The following is a 17,242-nucleotide window of genomic DNA, read 5'->3' as shown; positions in this document are numbered from 1 at the left end:
GCTACAAGTTTTTATCATCTTTCAACGATGTCAGTTCTCAGAATTCGTATTATCGTCGTGTCATTCTGTCTTTCACTCCGAAAAGAAATTTTGATTTTTTCAACGATATTCATTTCGAATCATTTCACAAAAATTCTCAAGCAATCTCAGGAAAGAAAATTGCTGCGTAATCTCGCGTTATTAGTTCTATAACCTTGAAATTCTTCAGTTTCTAGGTCACCCGTCATTAGCATAACACGATTATATCTGAACAATTCGATCACCGCACGCCATTTTATCTCAAATCTATCATAAGCGCGAAATGTAAGAAATTTCTCGTAACTTTTCACTATTCTTTAGTATACTGCTTTTTTTTACTGATTTCGACGAGTGATTTGAACGTGTATAGTTGGCGTGTTAGGACAGACTGTCACTTTCATCGATCGACAGTACAGCTAGTTGAGTGCTGGCTTGGAGAAAGTAACGGAATAGCATCGCGTGTTGCGCAATGATTCGTATTACATTGGCTGAAATAATTCCAACGTAATCGGACTGGCTCCAGCTACTATGCGAGTTATTCACTGGTAACCTTGGAATTGGTGGCATTGATAGAGTCGCTGGTAACGTGGATAGATCGACGCTCGAGGAGATTTGTTTGAGTGAAATTTGGACGATTTTGATTTAGCCAAATGGAATCAGATTGAGGATGTTTGTGGCACTTTTCGTGATGGAAGTATTAAGCTGTATTACGATAAACAGGGATACGCTAAACGTATAAAACCGTTCGCACGTTTGCTCTGTGCATACACGCAAGACTCACGAAAGTATTGGAATACTTGCAGACGTCCTTTACGAGTAAATTATATGCGTCATGCGAAACGTTGTGGAATTTCATTAACACTGTTGTAATTGTATTAACAAAGTTCGAAAGAAATTGAAAAATGGCTAGACTGAGTGAATTATCGAAGATATAAAATTCCCGGAATAACCTCCTCGTTGTAATGTTTAAAGAGTGAAATAAATCTCTAAATGAAAGCTATATTTCGAGAAGAAAGATGCCCAAGATAAATGTTTCTACGCCGATCCATGCATTTGTTTAGTTTCCATAAAAAGTTATCTTATAGAAGATTTGGATCTGAAAACGATCTACCAAAAAGATACTTCATCTTGCAAAATCTGTAACACGAGAAAGGATAGAAATATCACGAACATTCGAATACGTTAACGATCTCTCGTGAGGACGTTTGGTACATTTATTCGTTCGTAAAATTCGTGGAATATTAGTAGTAGTTTGAAAAATCTATTGCCGCGCAACAATCATATATAGACATAACAAACGACAATTTGAAACATTCTCCGTCGTAAAATTGCAAGTCTCGTGCATTCCAGCGGCCTACGTATACACAGTAATTAATGAAAATTGATGACAGCTGGGATCTTATTACGCCCAAGACAGGGCGAAAATAATGAACAGAAGTAGGATTATCATTTAATAAGCATTTATTTCAATTTGTGAAACTAGAGATTTCACAATAAACAAGGAACAAAATGGTAGTATCTATACTAAATTCTCTTTCTTCGTTCATTTATTCGTACATCCCTTCTTTCCCTATTTACACATAAATCCACTGATTTTCGTATCAACTCATACATCCATTTACTTTTTCGTCTACCAAAAAATTCACCCCCAATTCGTGTTTATCCTTTCTCATACCACTAACCAAACAACGTCACCAATCTGCGTAACTTTATCGATACAGAACATTTGATTGTAAATTACGATATTCCGTTCAATTACGATTTACAATTTTTTGCGTCTATTTTTTCATTCGTTCGCCAACGCATCCGTTCATTTTTCTATCCGTTCGTCGATTCCATCGTCGAAAAAAGAATAGAAGGAAAGAAACGTAAAAGATCGATTCGAACGCAAAACAATCGTGTTGCTAATTTAGCGTTCGATGCTTATACTCCTATTTAAAGGGTCATTCACTTTATCACGATGATGAAATCTCGTTAGCCCGATTTTTAGCCAAGCCGTATTGCTGACACGTTCGATCCAAACCATCGTTGGTTCGTCGGATCGAGCATCGAGTTATTTCACGTGCATCGGTTGCATCGAATGCACGGATCGTTGACAAGAAGCAAGTTTTCCGGAAACGTTTCCGAGCTTGTTTCGGCGAGAATACCTACGGCGATCCATCGAACAGAAACGGCGAAGAGAAGCGCTCTAAGACCTTGCGAATGTGAGTATCGTCTATTTCGTATACTTTCAAAGAACCACCGTACCAGAAACCGGAATCGCGAACGATGCAAAATGTTGCGCGTTTCACGATGGAAACTTGATACTCGATATTTCAGATCGATGGAAAAGATCGATAGTGCTTCGTAACGTGAACGTTGAATTATGAAATATCATCGAGAGATACGATTCTGCTGAAATAAAATGTTTCTATAATTTTATGAAAGAATTTGTATCTTTTTTTTAACGCGATAATCATCTTTAATTGAATATTTCTAATCGTTAGATCCAGATCGACGATCGATATTAATGTTTCAAACGTACTTTCCACTGCGTACTGCTTGATAAACGTGGTACGGAATCGCCGATTCGTAAATAAGAAAATTACCAAAATTATATAACATCGGTGTTATTTGTCGGCATCGATCGCGCGCGAGTTACATAGAAAATTCTTCGACGTGACCTTTTGCTCTCTTTTCACTCAGGTTTGTACGAGTCTCGTCACCATGAATACAGAGTACAAGATCTCTCTTACGAAGCTGGAAAATGTACCAATAACGGACAACCAGTGTTGCATTAACTTAACAACTTCGAAAAGCGGTACGCCGATACCTTGATATTTTCCAATCGTCTTGTTTGTCTATTTATTTTCAATCTGATACATAGACACGCGTATACGAGACGCTTATCCGATACAGATCTCGATTGTCACATCGCTACATCTCGTATGTTACGTTTCAATTTCAGCAAGTGCGACGGAACATAGTGGAAGTTCGAGCAAATATACGCATTTGAAATTTATGAGACGCCATAGACTGGTGTATCTGGTGCAAAGTCTAATCCTCATACTGATCCTGTCTTTTGCTGGATTCCTGATATATTTGGCTGTTGTTTCAGGTGTGTAAATCTTTGTTCTATTCGTTCACGGCTGGAATTTCAGGTAACCGGAATTAGGGACGCTTTTAATATCGGAACTACGGACGAATCGTAATAAATTTGTCGTTGATAGTTTATAGACTTACTACGGCGTTTTTAGGAATTCTTTTTAACGATCTGGTTCACGTAAGAGCATGATGGAGTAAGGAATGCGATTTAAAGAAAAACTTTGATATCAGAGCGAATCATTTATCGCGATATTAATTCGTTACGAAGCGCAAGATTCGTAATTTACAATGAACCACTCTAGTCGAGAGCACTATGAATTTTTATTACGAATAGCTTCGCCATGCTATGACTTTTCAAAAGGTCGAAATGTTCATTTGACTTGATTAAAACTCTCGAAATGTTTCTTATCTGTCCGATTAACGATATTAAAAGTCATTCTCGAATAATAAACCGTTGAGAAATATCAGCATCGATTTTTCAGAAAAAAATCCTGAGTCATCGATAACCTATAGTAATCGAACCTATAGTATTACGAGCTTTCGTATTTAGAAACGTGAATATCGATTTTGCGGAAGAGAAATTCTTGCGTCGGTAATAATCGGATGCAAACTTCACGCGTTCGCACTTTCATTCTGGTTAGCTTTCTAATATTCTACCATTCGAGAACCTATAAAAATATTCACTTAAATCCAATGAAAAATCGTGAATCTCTCTGTTTCTCTCGCTGTACCCTATGTTGACGCAATTCACTGAAATTACCAATTACGAGCCAATTATAAACCACTAAAATCAGCAATTCGAACAAACAAATTTTCCGTATTACGCCTACGATAAATAAATAAATACGACGATATTTTAATTCGTAACAGGCTACATCTACACGGCGCACAAAATACAGAAAACTAACGAACAAGTAAATCTCATAAGAAACAACTGCCCTGCACAACAGAAAACGATAAATGCAGCCCTACAAAGTCTGCATCGATACTTGTACAAGGATCAGCTTGATCAACAAAATCAGTTGCACTCGATAGCACTGATGCGCGAATCTCGTCGGAAACGCGAAGATGCCAATGCGAGTGCCTGTAAGCAGAATATGGAACACTGCAAGGAAGTGATCGATTCGATGTGGAGCATCGTGAGCATCGTGAACAGCAGTGTGCCGCATTTGCAGGCATTTTTCAAGAATTTTTCTACGGAGACGAGTCCTATCAAATCGAAATTCGTCGAGCTGGTCGAATGTCTGCAGTGCAAGAACGACACGACTACGTTAATCGAAGATTCTGATCCGAATACTCGTACGAGCGACGCAGGAACGATGCAGAAATACGCTGATCATAGTCAGATTAAGAACAACGTTGATATCGTAACTAATTTGTTAAACGACGAGAAGCACGACGACGATAAACAGAATTTGAATGGCGATTTCGTGGATGCTGGTACATTGAAAACGACCAAGGTCGAAGAAAACGTAGAGAAATCGACTACGGCAAGTTTTAAGGATAGTTTCGGAGGTAATGGAAAAGGGGATTTGAATCGAACGACGAAAGAATTGGAAACGGCTGAGAGAATGTGAGTATCGTTCGACTATTCACGCAAATTCATGTCTTTGCGAATATCGGTACAAATATTTTTACGAATTTTTCTCTTAAGGAAATGAAATTTAGGTTGAAAATTGTTTTACCTATTGCACATTGTACAGAGGGCTATACCTTGAATATTTTACGTATTAATTAAATTTCCTCTATTTCCATAATAAACGAATAAATTTATCTCTCCGTATATCCGTAGAAATATTTCTTTTCAAATGTTGATAATTTCGCTGATATTTCTTAGTAAATGGTAATTTTAACATTAGCTCATCCACGACTAGAACGACGGAATATAAAGCGACGAGCGCGTCCACGGAAGTGGATACGATTAATGCAACGACCAACATGTCGACTACGCCGAAGGCGGAAGAAACAACGGTCAGAATCACCGACCAAACGATCGGAAACGATGATACTAAGCGGACCACGGACGTGGCCAAACTAGGCGATGGCGACGTGAGGAAAATTGCGATCAACCCGCTGCATCCTTCGGTGCATCCTCCGAACCAAGGTCACGAGCAGAAGGTAGCGGAAGGGGAAGGTGAAAACGGTAGATGCATGATTTATCACTCCATTCTATGTTCGAATGACGAAAATGTCCCGTCAAATTTGGTTATACCAAGTTGATGCGTATGAATAGCTTTTTTTCTTTTTTCTTTCTATTTCTTTTACCGGCCCAAACACTAACGACGAACGAATTTATTAGAAAACCTAGCGATAACGTAAGAATCTTCGAATCAGAAGTGTCTGATGAAAGTTTTCAATTTCAGCAGGCAAAAATTTCAGCAAACCGGTCTTCCGCGATAACTATGGAAGAATCGTCGTCAAAGGAACCAAAGAAACACCTTCGGGAATGATCCCCACGGCGGAAACGATAAAATCGAGTCAACAGCTAGTACTGACACCGACGATCTCCTGGGTGTCTCATCGAGTCTGTTTCTACAGTCCAAGCGCGAATAACAATCCAACGAAACAATCGGGTCCAGGTGAAACCATTTATCCAGCATCTTCTCCGGGAGTTTCGTACGCGTATTCGGTGCAACCCGAACGACAAGGTTTCCAGAATCTCGATCAAACGCAAGGTTACGCGCAAGTGCAACCTCCTGCACAAGGATTACCACCGCAATCTGGCCCTGGTAATTTTGGATCATCCAGCGGTCAAAGAGTCGGTCCATCGGGCCCTGCGATTCTGAATTTTCCACCTATCCCTGGACATCAAACGTCTGTCAGCGCCCCCGCCAATTCTAATAGCAAAACACCTTATTACTGCACGTATATTCCTGCACCAACGTTCCAGTTTCCGGCTATTCCTGGAGTCTCCGAGTATCACAGATCTTCCGTCAAGGAAGAGGAGCAGGGTAATTTTGTTAACGAGAAGAAGGACAACAAGGAATTTGTAAATAGTAAGGGCGTGTTTCAAAGATGTTGCAGAACTCTATTTGTTAGAACTAGAATTCAATTCAAGTAATTTGAGAATGAAAGGGTTATGTGCTTGCTAGAAAATGGAATGGAAAGATGGAACGACGAACAGATAAGGTTAAATACGATAAATACGATTCTTGAATATGATACAATCGATAAATGGAGGCGGTAAATAATGAAATTCCAATAAATAGAGTTCTACCGCGTGGCTTTAACGATTTCTTGTTTGATTATTGTTTTTGATATTTTATGTGGTAGGATATCCTGACGAGTGTCCTTCCAATACGATTCGATGCAGTGATGGCAGACGATGTGTACCGAGATCGCAGTGGTGCGACAGTGTGGTGGATTGTTACGACGCTAGCGACGAGAGGACGTGTTCTTGCAGAGATCGAATATCGCTCGAGCGACTTTGCGATGGGTATTTCGATTGTCCGCATGGGGAAGACGAGTTGGGATGTTTCGGTGAGAATAAATTTTTGTTTTTTAATACGAGAAGTTGAAAATTTGTTAGCCTGGAAATTCCGAGGTTCTGGAAACTAAACGTCCGTAACTCCGTAAGCTTAGAACTGAAAACTTTTCGCTCTCTGGAACTGTAGAACTTAGGTATTTGAGAATTTTCGAACTTCGATGGTCAAGAATCTGGTACTCTAGATTTTTTATTTGAAACTTTAGAACTTAAGAATGCGGATCTTTTGAATTTAAGAGCTCCGAAATTCAGGAACTGCGAGATATTAATTTTTAACTTTAAAACTCCCGAAACTCGAGTGCTCTGGTGCTCTGGAATTCCACTACTCTGGTTCTACTTCTATTTCGGCGCTCTAAAATCTTAGGATTCTAGAATTCGAAGACTATTTATCATTTTGTCATCATTCCACAATTTGAAGATCCTCGTATTAATTTGACGCTAATGTTGATATGCTATACCTCTTATGCGCGTGCAACAGAACTCTGTTTCATCGATGGAGTAACATATACATCGAAGTTCTTGTCGATTATCCGGTATAAAATATAAGATATCTCTCGTTGTAGCGTGTGATCGATATAAGCACTGACGAGAAGTGTCAGTGTGTAAATATCAAACGCGAGATATTGAAATTTCACATAAAATCAGTTTACATCTTAGTCTCGATACGAACGTGAATATTTTGCACGAGATGGCACCAGATACTGCGATTTTATTTTCCAATTGGAACTATTTTATCCGTGGAAGGAAGATCCTGTTTTACTAACTCGTAACGTAAAATTCTTACGTTCTGCTATATTAAGTACGCTGTTACGCTTTTCAGGTTGTCCAAAAAGTTCATTTAGCTGCAACGATTGGCAAAACCCATATACCTTTGATACTTGTGTACCGCTTTCCCAACGATGCGACGGAAGACGGCAATGCGCTAGCGGGAAAGACGAAACGGACTGCAATATTCTCACTCCCTCGTACATCGAAGGAAAAAATGTAAATCACGAATGCAATTTCTCCTATCATTCGCGAATATTATCAATCGCGCGTTATCTTATGTATTAGATATCGTGTTTTGTACGTACATACACTGGGTACGCTTTATAATACGTTGTTAAACATACACACATATTCTTTAGTTATTCACGGTCGGCTACACCGAAGGATATCTCCATAAGAACTACAAGGGCCAATGGTACCCCGTGTGCCCACCGATCGACGCATGGGCCAAGGATGCCTGCATCTCTGAAATTGGCACGCATATCAAGTAGGATAAAACTTAAGAATTCGAAAATTTATAATATTCTGGAGGTCTAACAGCTTGGAACAGTAAAATTCTAGAACCACTCTGTACTCTAAAACTGTGAAACTCGAGAACTCTGGGCCTTCGGATCTCTAGAACTTTAGAAATCTAAAACTAAACGATTCAGAAACTTTAGAACTCTAAAGATCTAAAAGTAAATATTCGAGAGCTGTAAAACTGGAAAGCCAAAACCAAAGGTTGGAGAAGTTTAGAGCTCTGAAATTCCAAAACTCCAGAACTCTGATCGTAGAACTGTAGAACTTTAGAACGTCGGAACTTCGTAGAACTCTGGAACTCTAGAACTCGTAGGGTTCTGGAGTCGAGTAGAATTCCGTTTATCTGTACGTTTTAATTAGTACGAACTCCAGCCATTTGAACTATTCATCCCTGAACGAATCTGGGCTTAACTGCAATTCGTTTTAATTTTCACACGACATTTTTAGATGGTTACTCGTTTTAAGAGATATTGCGTTACTAATAATCTTGATTTTTTTTTTCAAACTTTATTACAGGAAAGCTCCCGAAATAAAAGTGCATTCCGTGCCAGGCAACGCGTATCACGGCCCCTATCTAACACGAGTGAACAACCAAACGAAATTAATTCCCTCGTGCATGAACACAGCGATTTTCGTACGTTGTCCGCGATTCTCGTGCGGAACTACCGTGTTTTCCCACAAGGATTCTCTACGACCGCACATACTGGAAAAAGAGGACCGAGCTCCTTTACAGATATACGATGCAATTATGTTTCCATCTGACGATGATACTTATATCGAATACGAGGATATAAGACATAATGAAAATAAGAAAATTGTGTTGCCATCGGACGATGACAATATAGATCCAGCAGATAACGAAAGTAAGAAGATAAACAGAAAGCAGGACGATATAGTTGGTTCGCAATTGCGCGTCGTAGGTGGTCGTGCGAGTCATCCGAAAGCCTGGCCGTTTCTGGTGGCCATTTACAAGGATGGCGTTTTTTATTGTGGCGGTACTATTCTGAACGAACTTTGGGTGCTTACAGCTGCTCACTGTCTCGAAGGGTACGGGCATTTGTACGCTTTAAAAATAGATTTTCGACGAATGCTTGACAATTTTTGGACGATTATCATTGACAGTAGACGAAAAAAATGATTAGAAGTATGGCAGCATATGATAATAAATTCACGTGATTCAAGTAGCAATTGTAATTTGTGTACATGTATCTGCATATTGTTTCTATATATTTTAATGTAGAGATGCAAAAACATGTCATTTTATAAGAATAAATTCGTAGTCATCTGGAATATGTCTGTGAGAAACAGCTTTTTGTCACGATATTTGACTTTCTCGATGAATTTGTTTTTATTTTCGTCTACTTAAGATTAAATTATATAAAAACGTATTGCATTCTTTAGCAGCGTCGTTTGTATGTGTCGATGTATCATTTTATTCGTAAATTTGGTACCTTCCATTTGCGAATCATTCCAAAAATTGACGTGGCGTACGATCAAACGATAGAAATATTTCGAAAAACGTTGAGGAAGCTATTCGTTCACGATGTGACTATTAAATTTGTAAACAGCTACGTAGGCCAATATTTCGAGGTCCAAGCGGGAATACTTCGTCAAAATTCTTTCTCGCCGATGTCACAATCCAGAAAAGCACGGTACACGGTGATGTATTCGCAATACAACGCTAGACATCTGCAGAACGACATTGGTATGATTATGTTGGACGATCCTCTGCGTTTCAATCGATGGGTGCGACCAGTTTGTCTTCCTGGCCCGAATCTCCTAGGACCCATGTGGAGAAACAAACCAGAACCTAATACAACTTGTATAGCGATTGGTTGGGGTACTACTGCAGAATATGGATTAAATCGTAAGACATTTCCTTTCGGTCTAAATTTCATAAATTTCCTCTAAATTGCACAAATGTGTACGATTCACTGATGAATAAACTATACTAAATTTAACGAACTTCGTCCAATGATAAGCTGTATCAAAGTTAATGACAAGCTTTTCAAAAAAAAAAAAAAAATGTAATGAATTTGATTTAGCGACTATATCAATTTTAATAAATTTGCTTTGGTAACAAGACAAATCTAACGAAGTTGATATAATTCTTGGATTTTCCAGCCGATCATCTGAGGGAAGTAGAAGTTCCGATATTAGCAAGTTGTAAGTACGAAGAAGACCAGAACGACGCTTCCATTTGTGCTGGATATTTTCACGGAGGTCGTGATGCTTGTCAAGGAGACAGTGGTGGTCCTTTATTATGCAGGTATATGATTATCCAATTAATGAAAAAATCACCTTTTCTATTGGCAAGGATAACTAAGATATTAAGAGACCAACGATAAACAAAATGATTATTTCTCTAAAGATAATGTAGCTTTTAATTGACAGATCCACCGATCGATGTTTCCAAAAATACAATTTTTTTTCTATTTATTCGTCCTACTGATCTTTCCTTTGTGGATTGCTTATGTATACACCTTCGCTGTGTATACATTTCTAACGTTGTTGAATCACCATTTTTCTCGTAAAAGGGTTTCTAATTATTGCTTTGGAATTCATGGCGTCGATTGCTGCGCTCCATCGTTGAAGTATTCAACCATATAATGTTAGGAAATTATTATTCGAGAGAGTCTAGCTAGTGTAATTCAGAGTTTAGTCTATAATTTGGTTAATTCGTGTCATTCATTCGTAGAAATCCGTACTCGACATCGCAGTGGTACGTGGCAGGCGTAGTTAGTCACGGGCAAGGCTGCGGTCGACCGAATGAACCGGGAACCTATGCGAGAGTCAGCTATTTCCTAAGTTGGATTCAAGAAATTTCCAGTGAGTCGTATCTCTGGCATTTTTATTTTCTTGTTCGAATTCACGCAAAACGAGTAGCAAAGAACAAATAAACCCGATAGAACAAGTAGAACCAGTGGAACAAGAGTAGAACAAATAGAAAATTAAGAAATATTACATTTTCGTGTTCTAAAGATGGTCGAGGTGTGCCTCCTCTAAGGCGCACTCCTTTGGAAAGATGTCCAGGATTCAGTTGCGACGGAGGCCTAGGCAAATGTTTACCGAACGAAGCGCGTTGCAATCGAATAGTCGATTGTTTGAACGGCGAAGACGAAGTCAATTGTAGCCATTCTTCTCTTTACATGCAGATGGAGAACATCACTCACGATTTCAAGCCTATACTATCAACGCCAAGTATAGATAATTTTATGATGTCTAGCGAGATCGTCACCACTGGTAGGTTTTCCACAATTTCTTATAGTAATTTGTTTCGTCATGATAATTTTAACTCTAATAAATCGGGATTATATTCAAGGCTTAATTTTGATAACGCATTTCCACTTCTATTAAAAACGTGATAACAAGTTTTTCATTCTAACAGCATTCGTATGTAAATTATGTTTAGAGTTCACAATATCTTACGATACAATAAACAATGCGACCGAGGAATCCGTGTTTACGCAGCAGGAAAATGATGACTCGGAATCCGAGGGTGACGATATCTCGACTTTGACAACTTCTACTATTGTTTACACTGAACCTGTTTTGCCATTAACACCGAAAACTTTTCCTACGGTATTCATTTGTACAAGGTACTTTTGTTTTAATTAAAATATTCAACACGAAACGCGTTAGTCGACGAATATATTTGTTTCAGCAATTCCGACATATTATCGTATTTGTTCAATTCACAGATTGCTTCAAACTATTCCAATTGAGAAAAGATGTGACAGAGTGGTGGATTGCGAAGACAGTAGCGACGAAATGAATTGCACTTGTAAGAACTATTTGCAGAATCTAAAAAGAAGTGCTATATGCGACGGTTACGTAGATTGCGATGATTTAACGGACGAACAGGACTGCGGTAACTAATTATTCAACTGTCGTACCTTTTTAATTATACCGTTAAAAAGAAAAGAATTATACAGTATAGAATAATTGTACAATTAAGTATAACTAATGCTTTATTTATTCTATAGAAATTTGTGCCGAGAATGAATTTTTGTGCAAGACGAGTAAAACCTGCGTCTCGATGGCGAAAAGGTGCGATGGAAACTTCGATTGCATGTTTAAGGAGGATGAGCTCGACTGCTGTGAGTCATTTTTAATTTACCAAATTTTTAAGATAAAACTTCTTTGTGTATCCGATATACATTTTATACGTATACACTGTTTTATACATTTTTATACAAAAATATATTACTACAGTTTAAAGTTTTATTTATCTTCTTTCTTACAGTCACGTTGACCGATGGTCAACGTATATATCTCGATGGTGATAGAAGACCATTTTTAAACGTACAAGGAATTCTGACTAGATACATCGAGGGAAAATGGCAACCAACTTGCCATCGTCCCAGAATGCACAAAAACCAATCTACTGCCTCGATCATTGGACAAAATATGTGCGAATACTTTGGTCTTGCGTAAGTATATTTTCAACTCTACGAATTTTTAATCAGTTTATATTCCACGCTTGAATTTGATTTTTCGATTATCCTCGGAACCTGCACACGGTATCTACGTAACGTAGTACCAGAACAGCGTGGAAGGAGCGTTTAGATAATCGATATTATCGTCAGTACTATTGTCAATATTACTGTCAATAGCCAGGATCCTCGTCAATATATCTATTGTCAATACAATGTCGAGAACCCTTAATATCTGCAATAATATCTACAATAATATTGATCGCCTAAACGGTCCCGAAGGTTCCTATGAATCAAACGGTTTCCATAAGGTTTCAAATACACAACTTCAAATTCCATCGCTTGTGCTGTCCGCTGATTCAACATCCTTAAAGACACAGCTAAAGTTCGATGCTTAATATTCCGTAACAAATCCAATAATCTTTCTTCAAGAATGAAAATTCTTCCGATACGAAGAAAGAGGAGGAAGAAATAGGAGTAAAGATTCCGAGACTTATTTAGTTATTTATTTTTCGTTGAAAGAAACGTTCGGTCGTCCAAGTCCATCGTCGTGAAAAATTCGCAACTGGAAAGGATAGAGTGGCGCAAAGGGGACTCCACGTACCAAGAGAACTCATCAGCGGCCTCTCTGAACGAAAAGGACGAAACATGTTTGGGACTTTACATTCACTGTGCAGCGATACCAAGCGGCAGTATGTACGCTCACTTGGCGATCGACGATAGAACCGGAAACCGCGACTACCTGTGGCCCTGGTTGGCTGCCATCTTTGTCGACGGACGCTACCGTTGCATGGCGCTGCTCTTGGACTCGAACTGGTTACTGTCCGCCGCGAAATGTCTCGAGAACGTCAGGTAATCGAAGCTATTTCGACTATTCAAACGTTTAAAAACTCTACAAATTCGAAGTTTCAAAGAATTTCGAGCGGATCCTATTTGGTTCGAAGAATCGCAGGTTTCAAAAAATTTTACGTGAATTTCGTACAATTGTGAATTTTATGGATTTTTGAATCGATTAGTATTCGCTGAAAAACTAATAAGCATTTAATTGTCTAATCCTCTTTGCATCGAGGAATTTCATGTGAAGTTTGCATAATTCCAGCGCAAAATTTTACTCGTTAAAGTGATAAATTCTTTGCTACGCGACGAAAGCTTTGGAAAGATTGAAAAATTTGAAGCCTGAAAGTATTTTACGTGGAATCTATCTGGTTTGAGTTTTCGTGTTTGAATCATAATATAGAATCACAAAAATTTTTCTTTCCAAGGGTTTTTGACAGATGTCAAAATGTTTGTCTCCGAGATATTAAAAAATATGCTTTGTTCGTTTGATATTATTTTAAATTTGCGACTGTAACATTAACATACTGGTTCTTAACGAACGACATTTGCAAATTATTTCCAGGTTGAATACAAGTTATGTAGCAGCCGTACTCGGTTATAGTCGATTATTCCGTCAGATAAACGGTCCTCATCAACAGGTATCGACCATCGATGAGGTGCATTATGTGAATAACTCGGTGTCGACTTTATTGCACTTGAAAGATCGAGCCCACTTCGGTCGTCACGTGCAACCATTGTTCGCCAACAAAACGTAATTAAAACAAACTAAATTTGCCAAAATTCGTCGAATCGTTTATAAACATTTATCGAATATCTACAGGATTTATCTACCAGGAGCGATGGACACTTGCATAGCTGTTGGAACGAACGAAGCTTACGAGATAAAGTCTGTTTTCTTGAAAATTATTTTTGAGAATTGCTCAAGTTGTCAACGATGCTTCGTGAATATCTCTAATTTCGAATGTTCGGTAAATCCTATATTGTTAAAAAATTTTATCAATTTATTCACTAACAAACAAATATGAACGATTTTTGAAAATAAATCCTTGTCGATTTTATAACGTTTTGTTCGTATTAAAAAACGATTGTACGAGTATCATTCGTCGTTCTTCAGGAAAGTGAGACATCGAGGTGGAGTGGCATAATATTCTGTCGTGGCAGAAAGGGATGGTATCCTGCCTCCGTTTTCCAAGATAACAGAGGAATTTGTAATTTCAAAAATGCGCAAAATATGACGAGTATCGAGCACGTAAATCCCTATCTGATGGAAGTAATCGGTAAATGTGTATTCTACTCTAATACTACTAACGCTACCAATCTAAAATTCTACTCTATAAACCTGTAAAACTATACAAATTATCCATACTGAATTCGTATTAAAATTACATTGCGTCGTACTAAATTTTATATTAAATATATTAAATTATATGTAAATTTAATTAGATAATCCAAGACAGTCGGTGGAACCAATTTGTACGGGTTTTCGATGCAACATTGGACAGTGTATTCCGCAAAACCGGGTTTGCGATGGTATTCCGGATTGTCGTGGAGGAGAAGACGAGGACGCGAGATATTGCAAAGAATTTGAAGAAAGTTGTGAAAATAGCGTGGACAGCTGCAGTAAGTGCTACGATAATTTGAATATCTCTAGGAATTTTAAATTTTTGAGTCTCTTAACTGTACAATAATTAAACTATTATATACATCGATTGTTCGATACTTGCATTCATTTATATTCATTGAATCTATATGTTTGCGTAGAATAAACATGTTTGCTTCTAAATTTGCATTAAGACTGGCAAATAAGTTTGTAATGCTAGAAATTTTACTTGGATTTCAAAAACTAGAGAAAATATCCAATTAAAATTCAAATATTAACAAAAAGACAAAGCATGAAAAAATAATTTCTTCGTATTACATAAAGAATGATTAAAAGACGTATATATTTTAAATGTTAAGACTGCATGAAGACACAGCTTCGCTGTAGAAATGGCAAATGCGTCGACAAAAGTGCGTTTTGCGATGGAAAAATCGATTGCTACGATGGATCCGATGAACCTACGATATGTACCTGCGCGGAATATCTGAAATTAACATCGCCAGAGCGATTGTGTGACGGCGTACGACACTGTCTGGATAAAACTGACGAATCACCGGAAATGTGTTCTTGCAAAGATTTCAGCTTCAAATGCAAAACGTAAGAATTTCTTTGCAACTCGACATTTTTATAAAATTTCAATTATTAAGCGACAACTAACGAAGCAGAGCTGTAACAATAACGTCGGTATGTTTGTTCGTATTTTATAAGCGTAGCCCTATAATATAACCAAGAAATCCATACACGAAGACTATTATATTTTCTGAATCTCAGTTACGAGATAACAATAAACGCTGTAATAAACACTTAGAAATAAACGCAATTATAGAGAGTTGATAATGGTTTTCTCTGTCGATAGAACAAGCGAAAACGACACCTGCATAGCACAAGATTTTATTTGCGATGGGGTGAAAGATTGTCCTAACGGCGACGACGAAGCAACGTGTAGAATGTTGAAGCTACATTCAAACGACAGGTATTTATAATTCTTATTTAATATCTTTAATTGTCTAGTCTTTAAAAATTCACCCATTTCACAGATGTATTTTTAAATCTGATTGATTTTTCCTTCAAAAATGTCTTTCTCTTTAATTCTCGTATATTCAATTCGTCTTCGCATTCGATTTACGAATTATGCGATTATTTCATAAATAAAGGATCCGACATTAAATCCTACACTTGTAGTAAACTATCAATTTTCCATTTTAACGATAGCTCTGGAGAAGTGATTCGTCGAAGTTACGGCGTGTGGTACACGGAATGTTTCCCAAGTCCTACCATGGACGAAGAAGACTTAACGAGTTTGTGCAAATCGATGGGATATTCTTCAGGAATCGTCAACAACGATACAGTGGTCACAGACAAGATTATGGTTCCCAAAAGAGACGAGTTTTACGCAGTGAAGATGAACGAGATGTCGTGGATGTTTTTAAGAAACGATAAGCCACTGATAACTTTGGAAAAATCCAACGAAACCTGTTACCGTACGTTTGTCACCTGTTCCTAAAGTTTGCCAAACTTTAACGTACTACCTGATTCTTTTTATAAATCAAACGTTATCTTCACATATCAAAATAATTTAGGTAATGTTGTAAAACTTCGTATTTATTTCGTAATTTATTTAAAAGTGTCATTGTATTTATTGTAAAATAGAAATGAAAAGATAATGTTATAAAATTTTGCTATTTTAAATAAAAGTAAATGTAAATGAGTCTTTTAAATATTACGTTATAATTAGAGCACTAAAGTGTATAAAAGCGAAGACGTTGAATAATGGATAGCGTAGATAAGATAGAACTCTGTATCATTTATTTGTGAGAATTAAAAAATTTATTTGTGGATAAAACTTGAAAAGATAATTGAAAAGAAAATTGGGGACGAAGGTTCGTTAGATTTCCCTGTTTCTGAGTTTATGTTAATTTCTTGGATTTTAAGTTATCGATCGTCCAACTTATAGTAACGTTCGATACGAATAACACGCGATTCTTTATCGTTCGACTTTAAAATACAAATTTTTTATGACAGCGTATCTCTTTGACTATGAAAATTCACCAACCAATTTTCTATCGTAAAAAAATCCTTACCAGCATGCTACGTGTCCCATGATCCATCGATTCCTCGTCCAACGATCGTAGAGAACTCGAAGCCTGGTCGCAATTACGCAAGCGTCTTCTGTCGAGATGAAAGAAGAAAGGCAGAATTAAAAAAAAGAAAGAAGGCAGCGCTGCGTGAAGACAAAAGTATCGAATAAGGTTGGCTGTAGCAAGGAGGGGATGGGACGTGTGAAGGGGAGTATGGAATGCCACAAATGGGGTCGCAGCCGTTGAAGGCAAACGACTGCGCCCTGGCGAAGTGCCTTCGACGACGGAAAACGCTTGTCCATTCACATTCTACGGCTGACTAATTCGTACGGTTGTCAGGAACGTGATCCATACCGTGATTCCTGCGATCTGACGTTACATCGTCAGTATGACACCGTAACCATAGTTGTTTAACTCT

The 17,242-nt window shown here is 37.8% G+C and overlaps 1 protein-coding gene across 1 annotated transcript; it reads left to right on the top strand.

The window, feature by feature from the left end:
* The first annotated feature begins 1,916 nt into the window (after window positions 1–1,916).
* On the top strand, window positions 1,917–16,743 carry LOC100747685 (serine protease nudel). The gene is made up of 26 exons (XM_003489914.4): window positions 1,917–2,222; window positions 2,704–2,818; window positions 2,966–3,115; window positions 3,973–4,675; window positions 4,977–5,245; window positions 5,466–6,098; window positions 6,376–6,582; window positions 7,407–7,570; window positions 7,714–7,841; window positions 8,390–8,920; window positions 9,442–9,740; window positions 9,998–10,142; window positions 10,572–10,702; window positions 10,856–11,116; window positions 11,286–11,472; window positions 11,575–11,744; window positions 11,860–11,973; window positions 12,120–12,306; window positions 12,832–13,161; window positions 13,709–13,897; window positions 13,967–14,114; window positions 14,261–14,423; window positions 14,590–14,766; window positions 15,106–15,343; window positions 15,603–15,719; window positions 15,959–16,743. Exons 2-26 carry the CDS (start codon window positions 2,725–2,727, stop codon window positions 16,248–16,250), a joined length of 6,027 nt encoding a protein of 2,008 aa, XP_003489962.1. The 5' UTR covers window positions 1,917–2,222; window positions 2,704–2,724; the 3' UTR covers window positions 16,251–16,743.
* The last annotated feature ends 499 nt before the right edge of the window (window positions 16,744–17,242 follow it).

This window comes from Bombus impatiens, unplaced genomic scaffold (assembly GCF_000188095.3).
Source record: "Bombus impatiens unplaced genomic scaffold, BIMP_2.2 scf_0382, whole genome shotgun sequence".
NCBI classification, from domain to species: domain Eukaryota; kingdom Metazoa; phylum Arthropoda; class Insecta; order Hymenoptera; family Apidae; genus Bombus; species Bombus impatiens.
Note: the sequence above shows the minus strand (reverse complement) of the source record. Positions and strands in the feature narration are given on the sequence as shown.

What these genes read in the sequence shown, in the direction of transcription:
- LOC100747685 (XM_003489914.4), top strand. Translation starts at nt 2,725, where the DNA reads ATGAATACAGAGTACAAGATCTCTCTTACGAAGCTGGAAAATGTACCA. An exon ending in AGACGAGTTGGGATGTTTCG is followed by an intron (nt 6,583 to 7,406) that starts GTGAGAATAAAT and finishes TACGCTTTTCAG; the next exon opens with GTTGTCCAAAAAGTTCATTT. An exon ending in CGTACATCGAAGGAAAAAAT is followed by an intron (nt 7,571 to 7,713) that starts GTAAATCACGAA and finishes CATATTCTTTAG; the next exon opens with TTATTCACGGTCGGCTACAC.